Here is a 12736-nt window from a genome sequence, read left to right as displayed (position 1 = left end):
TTGTGTTTGACATTGGTAATGTGGGGATAGTTGCTGTCCCACAGTGTCTCCTTGTCATCTGTGCTGAACAAGGATGGCCAGCCATCTCCTTGCTTTCAGGAGCAAGAATTGTCTGTTCAGATATGCAGAGTGAACCCAGTGTTTGCTGAGCATCTCCTTTTGGTCGATTTAGGTTTTTTTAATAACAAGATAAAAGTCAAAATCAATCTGTAATGGGCTGGATTCACAAACAATAAATACATAAATATCTAATGTTCAGGTTTCAGAAACAGAAGTCGTTCTAATTTTGATATTTAGCATAAAACAGAATTGAAATTTTTAGGTGGTGAGATCTGCTGCAATATAAGCAACCACTAAGATCAGAGGATGATTTCCTGATCAGTAGATAGATCAGTAGATGTAAAGTAGATACAGGCTGTGGTAACATGTCCCCTATCTTCATAGGAAGCCATTTCCCTGGAGACTGAGATTTTCAGAAGAGTTTGGCACTGGGCTTAGTAGAACTTTCCCAGAAATCCAGCTATGGGCATAATGAGTTGTTCTGAAAAAGGTGGCTCAAATGCTTGATGTTGTTGATTTGCCATCCATTTTAAAATTATTTAGCTGGTGTAGTTTTCATGGCTTCTGTCTGACAGTGAGATGATACCTCTGTGCCTGCTGTTCAAAATCACACTGATGTCGTGCTGCCTTATCATATGGCCCACTGGGAATATTTTATGAACTGTTGGTGATCTTCCTTTCAGGCTCTTGCTTCCCCAAGCTTCTCATCCTCCTCACAGATCCCTGTCTCCAATTACTGCTCCCCAAACTACATTACTTGCTTTGTCTTTACTTTGAGCCCTTCTTTCCCTCTTTCTGCATGGATCCTTCTGTGTTTTTTTAGCTCTCTCACTGCTGCTCCAAATATAGCATCATCCACTGTTGTAATTAGTATGCTGTTTGCCTTTGTTTCAGGTCATTAATAAGAATGTTGAATACAAATCTTCTGCCTATTGATTCTGGCATGTTCCCATAAACAGCAGCTGTGCACAGGCAGTGTGTTGGAAGCCTAGCAACCCTCCAGCTCCCTGCCTGCACGGTGCCTTAACCTCCTGTGCCTTGTCTCTCTTGCATCCTCTCCCTGTCCCCATGCTCTGGGTCTCTCTTTTGTCCTTTTGCACTGCTTTACCTGCTGGTTTCTCTTCCCTCTCTTCCTCCTTGTTCCCTCTTTTAAGTGGTTCTCCCTCTGCTCCAGTTCTGAATTGTTTTGCTTATGCTGTGCTCTGTCAAGTGAGCTGATTAGAAATGCTCCTGTCTAGTCCTTAGCAGAACATGCAGAGGACACACCTCTGTTTTTTTACCATTTTCCTCTTTGTACATTAGGTATCCCATTAAATTAAAAAGAAATACAACATTAATTGTTTGAATTCCAGGTTGTTAACTGGTACTTTTCTTGTGGCTTTATTTTTTTCCCCTTTTTTCTGCCATAAATATTATTTACTGTTTATTACTTGGGAAACCCATTTAGCTACATTTCTGAGAGGGTGTTTTCTGTATAAGGAGGAATTGCTATTAACTGGCTGCTTTGCTCCACATTGCAATCCTCCTGTGTTTCACTGACATGTTCACCCCCTACACACAGAATCACACAGAATCACAGAATTTTCAAGACTGGAAGAGACCTATAAGATCATCTAGTCCAGCCGATGTTCTAACTGTTCAGCTAGATCATGGCAGCAAGTGCCACATCCAGTCTTTTTTTAAATTCTTCAAGGGATGATGCCTCTACCACCTCACTGGGTAAATGATTCCAGTTTCTGACCACTCTTTCTGTGAAGTATTTCCTTCTTACTTCTAACTTACATCTAGCTTGACGCAACTTGAGACTGTGTCCTCTTGTTCTATCCGTTGTCGCCCGGAGAAAGAGGCCGACCCCCAGCTCACTACAGCCACCCTTCAGGAAGTTGTAGAGAGTGATGAGGTCACCCCTTAGTCTCCTTTTCTCCAGGCTGAACAACCCCAGCTCCCTCAGTCGCTCTTCATATGGCTTGTGTTCCAAGCCCCTTATTAGTTTCGTTGCTCTCCTCTGGACACGCTCAAGTAACTCAACGTCCCTCTTAAAGTGAGGGGCCCAGAACTGGATACAGTACTCCAAGTGAGGCCTCACCAGTGCCGAGTACAGGGGAAGAATGACCTCTCTGTTCCTGCTGGCCATACCATTTCTGATACTGGCCAGGATGGCATTGGCCCTCTTGGCTACCTGGGCACATTGCTGGCTCATATTCAATCGACTGTCAACCAGCACCCCCAGGTCCCTTTCCACCTGGGCACTATCCAGCCACTCCATCCCCAGCTTGTATCGGTACAGGGGATTATTATGGCCGAAGTGCAATACTCGGCACTTGGACTTATTGAAGTTCATCCCATTTGATTCTGTCCATTTGTCCAGCCGTTCCAAGTCTCTCTGCAGAGCCCTACACCCCTCTAGTTGATCTACACTCATACCCAATTTGGTATCATCAGCGAAACTACTAATAAAAGACTCTAAGCCCTCATCCATATCGTCAATAAAAATATTGAACAAAACTGGTCCCAACACAGAACCCTGAGGGACACCACTTGTGACTGGTCGCCAGCTAGATGTGACACCATTCACCAGCACTCTTTGGGCCCGGCCATCCAGCCAGTTTTGAACCCAGCAAAGGGTATTCCTATCCAGACCACGGCCAGCTAGCTTGTGTAGGAGTATGCTATGGGAAACAGTGTCGAAGGCCTTTCTGAAATCCAGAAAAACAACATCTACAGCCTTCCCTGCATCCACTAGCCGGGTTACCTGATCATAAAAAGTGATCAGGTTAGTTAGACATGATCTACCCCTCCTAAATCCGTGCTGGCTGGGTCTGATACCCTGGCCATCCTGCAAGTCTTGCATGATGGCACGTAATATGAACTGTTCCATTATTTTGCCAGGTATAGATGTCAGACTGACTGGTCTATAATTGCCAGGGTCATCCTTTGCGCCCTTTTTGTGAATAGGTATCACATTGGCCAGCTTCCAGTCATCTGGAATCTCACCAGTAATCCACGACTGTTGGTAAATGATAGAGAGTGGCTTTGCAATCTCACTCGCCAACTCTCTCATCACCCTGGGGTGGATCCCGTCTGGTCCCATAGATTTGTGAATGTCCAGGCATTTCAATAGTTCTATAACTGCCTCTTCCTGGATAATGTGGGGACCATTCTGTTCCCTAAAACCATCTACCGTCCAGACGGACGGGAGTCTTGAGGGCAAGTTATCTTCTCATTAAAAACCGAGGCAAAATAGGCATTGAACACTTCTGCCTTCTCCTCGTCTGTAAATACTAAATTACCACCTGTGTCCATTAAGGAACAAAGGCTGGTCTTACCTTTTTTCCTACTATTAATATATTTATAAAAACATTTTTTGTTATCCTTAACAGCAGTCGCTATCCTGAGTTCAAACTGGGCTTTGGCCTCCCTAATTTTTTTCCTGCATACTCTAGCAGCCCTCTTGAATACATCCTTGGAGACCTGACCCTTTTTCCAGGTTCTGTTCCAGGGACAGGAAGCAAGCAGAATATTCTCATACAGATACTGTAGCTGTGCATTATTAATATATAACCAAATGGTTGGTAGTCTGACTTTTGGTTTGAGATCCTAATTTATTCTGCAAAGGAGAGCTTGAGACCTGTTCCTTGCATGGCAAATATTTGTCATCTTGGCTATTCATACATTGGGTCAAATATTATTTTTGGGCACCTTAATTGCTGTAAGAATCACAAAACTTGCTATCACCAAGCAGTGCATTTGTCTGACAGGTTTTTTTTTCTGCTCTGCCACTGAACCTCCTGAGTAATTTTGTTTGTTTGTTTCTGGGCATGTTTCAGCCCTCGGGATTTATATTGGGAAGATTCCTGCTCTTGTGATTCCTCCTCTGCAAAGCCAGAAAATAGGCATGGTGCGTGGGTATGAGCCCCAGCTGTTCCCTTGATCACTTGAGCACTGCAGGAGTGGGCTGGGGCTGGCAAGTCCCTGGGGGCTGGAAAGGGCCAGAGAGGCTTCTTGTCCCTGATTGTGTTCAGTGCAGATATTCCATGTGGTCTGTTAGCTACCACACAGCCTCCTTCTTACACAGGACAGAGAAGGGAGGTGAAATCAACCCTCATGTCACATGTCTCACTTTGCCCATTTATCTTTCATTCTTGTTTTAAGCAATCATTCATGATTAAGATGGATGGCTGCCCTTGAGAAGCACTTGGTCAATTAAATGATTTGTTGCTGTGAAGCATGAAAAAAGCCCCCTTGTGCTTTAAAGGAAGCAAAGAAACTGCTGAAGATGGGAGATTTCAGCCCATGACTAGCAGGAGGTTAAAGTCGTAAAGCCCACAGAAAATATGTTCTTGTAGTGATTCAGGACTCTAACCTTAATATTTTTATGTTAGCTGGATAATGTCAGTATTCTGTGTGTCAAAGATCTGTTCCCACAATCACAGTCATTTGAGTGATTTGGAAGGCTTTATTTAGTGATGTTTCTGCACAGATCAACCATCACACACAGCAAATGGTGGGATAGGTTTTCCCTAATTTCATACAAGTCCCAAGTCCTTGCTCTAGCAAGGCATATGCAAGAACTGCAACTCTGCATTGGAAACTGGAGTGTGAGGAGTTGTGATGCCAGCATTTTAATGATCTGAGAGTAATCTGTATATTCAGCAATGTCTATAGATAATGTGCAGAGAGAATGCATGATTTTAGTTCATTTCTGTAGCTCTCCTCAGGTAAGCAGAAGTTTTAATTTCACTGTAGACTTCAATGGACTCAGCATAACCGCACAAATGAGCCTTTTCTAGGAGTACCATGAGCATTCACCCTGCTGAAAATCAGAATTGTCTCTTCAGTGATGGCACCCAAAGCAGGTTTTAGAGAGACATCATCTTCACTGGGACCATTCTGACTCCAGCTGTCTGCTGCATCTTGTGAGAAAGGCTTTGGTTTGCTGTACAGGAGATGACAGGGATTTTGACCATAGACATGGCAAGCAGTTTGGGTAAATCTGTTTTTGATGGATCCACCAGCAGAGTGGAAAAAGTCCATTTGCTTCTTCAGTCTGCAGGGGTGACAATCAACATGAAATATGGTTGCTGTTATTTTCCCAAATATCTTTCCATTCTATTTTCTCTCAGACGCTGCAATTTCAAGCACGGTGAGCTGGGAGTTGATAGAAGGACACAGTAGACACACACCTACATATACATTTGTTTTCTTTTTGCAAAGACAAATCTTTTACATTACATACCAGGAAAAGCAGACTGTGAATTCTTGTCAAACCACTGCCTGTCTAACACGGTTCCCTGGTGGATGGGCTCTTGTGCAGACACAAGTACAAAACCCATTTTTGGGGTCTCATTTTCCCTATTTGTTCTGGTATTTGAAATAGGCTGTTTTAACCAAAATGTGTCTGTGTAGGGTAGCAGGGATCCCTGGCTAAACAACACATTGCTGCAGATGATGTAAATCAATTTGAAATTGTCCTGTAATATTCTTTAATGTTGGAATCTGCTCTTGTTTTGATTTTACACTTGCAAAATAAGCCTGTCCTCTTCAGGAAGAGAGTCTGTGAGGCAGAGATGGGCTGAGAGCCTCACCTCCTGTCTGCAGGCGTTGGCAGGCAGGGCAAGGAGCATCTCCACAGCACAGAGAGCACAAGTGATGTCAGCTGGCCCCCTGGCAGACCCTGTGTTTTGGTTTGTGTCTTTCAGCATATTTCTGTTTCCTGATGACGGCTCTGGGCGTGACAGCGGGCGCGCATCGCCTCTGGAGCCACCGCTCCTACAAAGCCAAGCTGCCTTTGAGGATCTTCCTGGCTGCAGCTAACTCCATGGCTTTCCAGGTGAGCTTGTGTTGCTTGTGCAGTTTCTCAGCCTCCAGGCAGCACTCTCTGCTGTGCAGGGATCCCCTCAGCTTAGAGACAGCAAAAGAAAGAAAAAAAAAGACCTGGCAGAAAGACATTTATTTGCTGTAACACATTGTGCTGGCTCAGGGCATGCAGAGCCCTCTCACCACCCACGTAACAATGTGCACTAGGCAGACCAGGAGCAATAATTGCATAAGGACCACGCTGAAGGTGACCAAATCAGAGGCTCAGCACCCCAGCAGCTGAGCTGTGGTACAGGTCAGGCCCCACACTTCACAGGACAACGTGGAGACTTTTATAAGGGCCAGCTTGATGCAAGTGTGTCTGTGTAACCAAGAGTCTGTTCATCCAGGCAGTTGGAGATTGCCCAGAAAGGAGAGCAGGCACCCTTCCACAATCTTAATTTATCTCTGTTTTATGCAGCGTTTTTCACCAGCCAAATTCAAATATGTTTGTGAAGAAGTGTGTTACTAGCTCTGTACTTGCTGGTAGGCAGTCCTAGACCACAGAAACACTTGTGTAACACCCAGCTGGTTGTAGGAGTTAGCCCTGAACCAGGATCTTCTCAGTGTGAATTTGGTTCCTCCTCTGGCTGGCAAGGATAGAGATAGGAACCTGCACTATAATTAAACTTACCTGTACTAAAATTAAACTTATTGAGTTTGGCTGCCGTAACCCCTTGTGGCACTGAGTGCCATGTATGTCTTGTGCCCTGAGATTTTATCTTTTCCCTTTCAATCTGCTTGGTTGACTTTTTGTTCATTTGCCTTGACAGAGAATGAAAAGAGTCCCTTTATCTACCTCTGTACTTCTCATTTATCATCTTTGATTTTTTCTTTTTTAAGGTGGAAAGAATTAATTCGTTAGCCCCTCTACACATTACAAAGGGCACAATGCTTTTGCCTGAAAATGGAAATGTGTCCATTTTGACTATAGCCTTTCTTTATTCTGAACCATTTTCCATCTGCTGCTTGGTTCCTTGGAGAGCTTTACAAGCCCTTTGCTCAATGTGTTAAACAACTGTTGGGAGTTTTGAGAAGCCCTGGTGTTGTCTCCCTGTTACACAGCTGATCTTATCTTCCACAAGCAATTTAAATGAATGTGCAGAGCTGTTTGCAGTGAGCCTGCACACAGGGATTTCATTGCATTCTGCTGCCCTGTTGCTATGGATTTTGTTCTCAGCTGCATTGTGCTCATCACTGCTTTTGTCTGAGAACACTGGGATTCTGAGGCAGGGAAGTACTTCAAAGTAGCTTCAAGCCACCTTTGTGCCCTTCATATCAGAAATAAGATGAAAGGCCAAATTACCCACTCTAAATCTGAAGCCTGCTCCTAATTACCATGACATCCATTGCCTGTAAAGGCTCTTTCCACCACCACAGACAGACAGTGAGTGATGAGTTTTCAGGTCCATCTCCTTCACGTTGGCTGTGGGAGGAAGAGGTAGCACTAAAGATGCATACAGCATCCCTGGATGCTAAATGAGGAGGAAACATTCAGAATTCTTGAAGGGCAGGGGAAGGAAACTGCTGTAGAGTTTTAGCTTGATACTGCCTGGGCTGTGACATGCTGTACCTCCTCTGGAATACCATCAGATGCAGCCAGTTCTGCCATGTGGGTTTTATTAATGATTGGATCATGCTGAGCTGTGTTTCTTCTCTCCATCTAGAGTGAAGCTCTCATAATTTTGAAAGACTCTTCTTCTTGCTGTCACTTGTCTGTTTCAGACATAGGTAATACCTGGCTTATTGCTCTCCCAGCATTTAAGTTCCAGCAGCTCATCTGGGCCGTGCTGGTGTCATCTCTGTGGCACAGTCTGTGTTTGTGCTGGACACAGCAGGAGGGGTGGTGTGCAAATCTGTGTCAGCCCATGGAGACTGTCACACAGCCCAGGCCACTGGCACATGTCAGTCTGCAGGTTTGTTAAGGGACCTGCTAATGAAACCTCGTGGCTGCATCACTGTCACAGCAGGATGCTGTTGCTCCCTGCTCCAGAAGGGATCTCACCCCTGTGTTTACCTGAAACTTGATCAAAAGTGATGTGTTCTTGAAAAATGGTTGCTAATAATATGCTCAGAGCATATTTACACATGCTGTGCTCCACTTCATGGTGTATTTATTGTCAACAGTCCTGGCTTCAGGCCTTTATTTCCTCTTAGCTCTTGTGGTTTTAATTAGATGCAATTCAGTTGTTTCGCAGCTTCCTAATCCTTTCATCTGGGGAATCATGGTTTTTTTTACCAGCTCTGCAGGCATTTGCTGTGGCATGAAAAGTCAAGTTAATTTCTCATGGTATCATTGCTTTTCCTGGTTATCTGCTGTCCCACAAATGACTTTATCAAGTGCTCTTGTGACAAATTGATCAATAGTCTCACTTGAAACATTATTTCTGGTTAAGAAAGAAGACCTTTTCTAAGTGTGCTTCTTGCATAAACCTGGTTTATTTTTAAGTTACTTAATGTTGACATTTTCCAGTCATATGGATATTCCCAGTGAAGCCACTGAAGCAGTGTAGAGATTTTCATTCCTTTTGATTCCTCTGTAGGAAGGTTGAGGGGTTCTCACTGAGGACTTGGGTGACTTCCTTTGCTTTTTTGCAGTTTACTTTGTTTTCTCATGCAGTGAGATGTTAAGGTGCAGCACACTGGAGCACTGGCAAGGGGCTGATCTTTGCTGCCTCCTTTCAGTGGCTTAGATGTGTCAGTGCTGCAGAAAAATGTCCCCCTCATCCCCAGCCCACTCCCAGCATCACTGTGTTCACTACATGGCAACAGCAAAGGGCTGAGCATAACTGAAGGCAGTGGAGCTGAGATCTTTCCAGGGTTCTTGCTCCTCACTTGTCCCTGGTGTGCTCTTGCAGGCAGAGAGCATTTTGCAAAGCTGAAATTGGGTGTTGGAGCCATTTGAGCTGGATTCTTTAGCTGCTCTTTGCAGTTGTTCCCAGAGGCCCCTCAGTGCTTTCTCTCCAACACTGATATCTGAAAGAAGGAGCAATGATTATTTCTGCAATGCTTTCTGCACAGGGCTCTTGCCCCACAAAATATGGGTACACACAGTTTCATTATCCTGTGCTTGCTGTGTCCTGGGCTGTATTCAGTGCCCACATGGGTGGTGTCCTATTCTTATTTAAGAGACCTTGCAATCAATTTTCTCGGTTCTACTGGGAGCAAACCTGCTGTGGTTGGTGGCTGTGGGTGCTGTTCCTAAAAGTAACCCAGGCCTTTTCTTCCTTGGGTATTTCTGCTTCTGACTGTGCAGAGGTGGAACTAGCAACCTCTGCTAAGAACTCTGATTAAAGTTCACCCTTGTGTGGATCTGGGCATTAACTGACATTTCCACATTTTAGTGTTGGTGTTGAGCACTTAAATTCATAGATGAGTGTGTGGCCTGAGGTTTGCAAGTGCTGAATGTGCTCACAATGCCCTGCACTAATAGCTTAGCACCACTGCAAAAGCCACCAGCTTGGTCCAGTGCATCCAGCCAGGGCATCCTGCAGAGCAAACTGAGAGGCTGATATCCCTTTGGCTGAGTGAACTCAGAAAGTCTCTCTTTATGGATCCAAGTGTGAAATTGTGGTCCATCCTTTCCTCCCTGCAGTCCCCATGATTCCATTTACAGCCATAAGGCATTTCAGTGTCATGTTGCTCACCACAGTGGCTGCAGTGATCCACAAGCTCCATTTTCAGCACTGTGTTTGTGCCTGGAGGGCACCAGCTGCAACCAGCTGAGAAAGAGGATGCCAGAACTGAGAGCCCCTGTACTGTAGTCCACTGAAAATAAATACACAAGGTTCCCCATAGCACAGTCTTAAAATAACAGTGTAAACATGTATGTACCCAGTCCCTGCAGCCCATCCTCAGACACCCAGGGCACACTGATGATGGCAACTCCCATCAGTTTTAGTGGTGGTTTTCCATGTTGACTAACATGGCTTTAAAACATGATTTTACCATGGATGATGGTAACTCCCATGGTTTTAGTCAACAACCTTTTTTGAGGAGTGTCAGAGAGGGACTTTCTGCTGTTACCATGTGTGGGAGTGTGGTATTTTTGGGGTTCCCCAGACAGAGGAGGAAGGAATGAATCTGACTCCATGTTCTTAGAAGGCTAATTTATTATTTTATGATACTAGAACATATTAAAAAATTTTATACTATGCTATACTAAAGAATAGAGAAAGGATACTCAAGAGAAGGCTAAAAGATACTAATGAAAAACTCATGACTTTCTCCAGAGTCCTGACACAGCTGGATCGTGATTGGTCATTAAGTTAAAACAATTCACATGTTGGATAAACAATCCCCAACCACATTCCAAAGCAGCAAAACACAGGAGAAGTGAATCAGATAATTATTGTTTTCCTTTTTCTCTGAGGCTTCTCAGCTTCCCAGGAGAGAAATCCTGGCCAAGGGATTTTCCAGAAAATATGACGGTGACCTGGGAGGCCTGGAGGTCGTGGCAGTGCCTGCCCCTCTCCTCTGACCCCAGGGTGCTTTTTGTGCAGAATGACATCTACGAGTGGAGCCGGGACCACCGCGTGCACCACAAGTACTCGGAGACGGACGCGGACCCGCACAACGCGCGCCGCGGCTTCTTCTTCTCGCACATCGGCTGGCTCTTCGTGCGCAAGCACCGCGACGTCATCGAGAAGGGCAGGAAACTGGATTTCACCGACCTGCTCGATGACCCCGTCGTCAGGTTCCAAAGAAAGTAAGTGCCCAGTGCTGAGCCCTGCTGTGAGCTGGGCGTGGAGAGATCCTCCTGCCTGGCAGTCTGGTTGTGGCTCATTCCTTGTTTTTGCCTGTCCCTTTTCTTCCCTGAGATATCCCTGCCACCGATGCCTTTCCTCTGGCCCCCACTATTCCCATGACACTTGTTGACTGTCCTCTGTGGCACAAGCAGCGAGCCCTGTCCTTGTGCCTCTGCTTTCCCAAAAAGCCTGGGCTGGTTATGAAAACAGCTGTGGCAGAAGTTGCTTGGATCTCGGCTTTCTTCTTTGATCACAGGAGCAAACACTGCAATCACTAATTGCCTTAGCACAGAAGTGCACATTTCACTCTGCAAAGTCATTTCTGGCACCCCTGGGCCAGTGCAGGCCAAGTGCCACCTCTCCCAAGACTGCCATTCTGTACAGCATTAATTATCTCCATTGGGAATTAGCACAGTCCTAGCTCAGTTTGCTACACACTCTGTGAGAGCTGGGAATTGAGCAACATCCTTTATGCTCTGTGAGTGCCTGTGTTCTAGGCACAAGAACACTTTCTGCTTGCAAGCATTTCATCCAGGCACTTTGGAAAACTGCTTAAGGCCATTTCTGTGTATTTTCTGAGTGAGGGGAGCAGTCAGTTAAGTCTAAACATTAGAGTTTTTTCTCCTTAGATTTTTCTCCTTAGATTTCTCTAAGGCAGAAAAATTACCCTTGTAATGGAAATCTTCCAGGAGTGAGGAATACTTCCCTCCATGTATGGTTGCTTTCACTGGTTCCTCAGTTGGCAGTGCCTTTTTGCAACAGCTCCCTTGAAGTTTGCTGCAGCTCCTTTTGGCTATTTCCTTTTCCACGACAACAGCATCCAGGAGAAGCAAGCTTTACTGCTTTGGTCATGCTGCAAAGGTTATCTAGTGAAGAAGTGTGTTTTCTGTAGGAAAGTTGTCTTAGCAAATGCCTTTGCTCTGGATTTGAATTTAGGACAGTGTTGGGGGTTTTTTTGACAACATGGAAAAACTAGCAGGCACTAAGAATCACAATACATCACTGAGAATCATAATAAATCCTTCTTGTCAGGTTTTGTTTTAAGGCCAAATTGTTAGCTTTGCTGAATTTCGTGGTGCTTCTGAGTTGTGGACGAGGCACCACTCAGTCAGTTTAAAACCACATCACTTCAGCTGAAATCACAGTAGTGCTCCAGGCATGACTGACAGCAAAACCTACCCTGTGTGAGTCAGGGAGCAGTAATCCTGCAGGTGATGTGAGAGAGGGGCTCACAGCTGAAGTGTCTCCAGGACAAAGTTTTCGTGCGGTGAAAGCAGGGGTGTTCCCCAGGTATGTGTTGAGGCATTGATGTCCCTGCACTCCAGGTAAGGAGGTTTCTCACCCCAAGGTGCATGTTTCAGAGGAAGGCAATGTACTCTGATGCTTGTTCAGATGGGAGATTTCATATCTTCATCAAAGACCTCAGTCTGGGCTTCTTCCATCTGGCAGGATAGTTTTAATTGGTGCCTGATAAGATGTTCTCATATTTTATTCTATTTCCCCAGAGTGGTAGAGGCTTTGAACTTTGAAGGAGTTTTCTGGAGTGGAAAGTACTTTTCTCCTCCAGCTCTGCTTAAATCCTGGCCTTGAACTGATGAGAGTCTGATAAGGTCAGACTTCTGACCTTATCAGAAGTCAGTCATATGAGTGGGAAATTACTTGTTATCTTTGGTGGAGCAAAGAAAGGGAACTTGTTTGCTTGGAGGGCCTTAGCTCAGGTAAGTGAGAATTGGAGGGCCTTAGCTCAGGTAAGTTCTGTGAGAGACCTGAAGAATGCCCTCTTCACCTTGGCTGGTGTTGCTGTGGAGCTGCAGATCTCCTCCTGGAGCCCAGGATGTGAGGCACAACGTCTAAACAACAACAAAATACATCAAGCAAAGAACTTGCAAGGCAGGAGGTTGATTGATTTCATGCACAAGATGATCAAAACTAGCTCATGTGTTACAGATGAGAACTGTGTTCATGAAAACTTCTTTCCTTTCAAAAATACTGCTAATACTAGCATTTTTCCAGCCCTCTGTGGATCTTAATTGGAAGCTGTTTGTTTTTGTCAAATAAAAAATGACAGTTCT

General features: G+C 44.9%; 1 protein-coding gene across 1 annotated transcript in view; it reads left to right on the top strand.

Moving 5' to 3' along the window:
- SCD5 (stearoyl-CoA desaturase 5) overlaps positions 1-12736 on the top strand; it is a 28742-nt gene that overhangs the window by 12024 nt on the left and 3982 nt on the right. The window contains exons 2-3 of the mRNA XM_058803437.1: positions 5760-5890; positions 10419-10624. Of these exons, the coding sequence (XP_058659420.1) occupies positions 5760-5890; positions 10419-10624 (337 nt within the window). The remainder of the gene's footprint in view (positions 1-5759; positions 5891-10418; positions 10625-12736) is intronic.

This window comes from Ammospiza caudacuta, chromosome 4, assembly GCF_027887145.1.
Source record: "Ammospiza caudacuta isolate bAmmCau1 chromosome 4, bAmmCau1.pri, whole genome shotgun sequence".
Classification (NCBI taxonomy): Eukaryota; Metazoa; Chordata; class Aves; order Passeriformes; family Passerellidae; genus Ammospiza; species Ammospiza caudacuta.
Note: the sequence above shows the minus strand (reverse complement) of the source record. Positions and strands in the feature narration are given on the sequence as shown.